This window comes from Penaeus chinensis, chromosome 28 (genome assembly GCF_019202785.1).
Source record: "Penaeus chinensis breed Huanghai No. 1 chromosome 28, ASM1920278v2, whole genome shotgun sequence".
Classification (NCBI taxonomy): Eukaryota; Metazoa; Arthropoda; class Malacostraca; order Decapoda; family Penaeidae; genus Penaeus; species Penaeus chinensis.
Genome location: NC_061846.1, coordinates 4,046,112 through 4,047,522, shown reverse-complemented (window position 1 = coordinate 4,047,522; position 1,411 = coordinate 4,046,112). Strand labels below are relative to the sequence as shown.

At 56.0% G+C, this 1,411-nt stretch overlaps 1 protein-coding gene across 1 annotated transcript in view; it reads left to right on the top strand.

Moving 5' to 3' along the window:
- LOC125039856 (arginine-glutamic acid dipeptide repeats protein-like) overlaps window positions 1–577 on the top strand; it is a 31,723-nt gene extending 31,146 nt beyond the window's left edge. The window contains exon 12 of the mRNA XM_047634165.1: window positions 1–577. This exon is cut by the window's left edge and continues 240 nt beyond it. Within this exon, the coding sequence (XP_047490121.1) occupies window positions 1–355 (355 nt within the window). The 3' untranslated portion in view covers window positions 356–577.
- The last annotated feature ends 834 nt before the right edge of the window (window positions 578–1,411 follow it).

Genomic DNA, 1,411 nt, shown 5'->3' with positions numbered 1-1,411 from the left:
GGGCTTCTGCAGGAACTTCGACCTCAAGAAGCACATGCGCAAGCTGCACGAGAACGGCCCCTACGTGTCGCCCTCGCCGGCGGGCTCCCCGGGCAGCGACGTCGCTATCACCTCCAGCGCCTCCGCCCCGCCGCCGCCGCGCCAGTTCTCCGTGCTGCCCTCGCTCATGGGCGCCTCCGCCTCGCTGCCCACCAGCATGAGCATGGGCAGCCTCGGCTCCCTGTCGCACCCGCCGCCCACCATGCCGCCCCCGCTCCCCGCCCACTTTATGAACCCCTTCCTGATCGCGCCGCCCGCCCTGCCCGCCGGCGCCGCGGCTCCCTTCCTCCACAAGATTCCCTCGCTGCTGGGCTGATGGCTCCTGCTGGCTCACCTCGCCGCAGCCGCAGTCACGGCCTCCTCCTGACCCCTGCGCTTGCTGCGCCTGCTGCGTCGCCGCCTCCTGGGGAATGCTGCTCTTGCTGCGGCCGCGGCGTCGACCTCATGCCAAAGAACCTCGATTTAATGAAAGATGCGCGGTCGACAACGGGCGTCTGTGTCTCCCTTGCCACGCCGGGTGTGTTCCTAATTGCTCGCTCTCCCTTTTACTCTCTTTCGGACGGATGCAACTGAGAGAGAGAGAGAGAGAGAGAGAGAGAGAGAGAGAGAGAGAGAGAGAGAGAGAGAGAGAGAGAGAGAGAGAGAGAGAGAGAAAAGCGGGGAAAAGAAGCAGAGACGCGACCGTTTCGCTCCTCCACGGGGAAATCATGCGGAAAATCTCGACGACGGAAATGCTGTACGTTCACTTCCTGTCGATGTTTCTCCCCTCCTCCTCCTCCTCATCCTCCTCCTCATCCCCTCCCCTTTCCCCTCTTTCCTCCCCCTTCTCCCCTTGCTCCCCTGCCCTTCTTTCCTCCCTTACTTTTTTCTCCTTTTCTTCTCTTCCTCTCTTCTATCCCTACTTTCTTCTCGCTTTCCCTCATTCTCCTCTATTTTTTTCTCGCCATTCTCCCCTCCTCCTCCTTCCTCTGCCTTCCCCTTAAATTCCCGCCTCCCTTTCTCCCTTTTACCCCCTCCCTCTCTCTCTCTCTCTCTCTCTCTCTCTCTCTCTCTCTCTCTCTCTCTCTCTCTCTCTCTCTCTCTCTCTCTCTCTCTCTCTCTCTCTCTCTCTCTCTTCCCTTTTATCTCATCCTCCCTCTCTTCTCACACTCCTCCACACATCTGACCCTCCATTCCGAATACAGAGAAAGAAAGAAAATAAGAAAATAAGAATGAAAAAAGTAGCCATTTTCTTTCATGGAAAACCGTTCTCGCTTCGAGAAAGAAAAGAAAAGAAAAGGAAAACGCTGCAAAAAGACGGTGATTCCCAATAATACTAGAAAGAAATGATAAGAAATAATAATAAAACGGTGATGCACAACAATGAAACAAA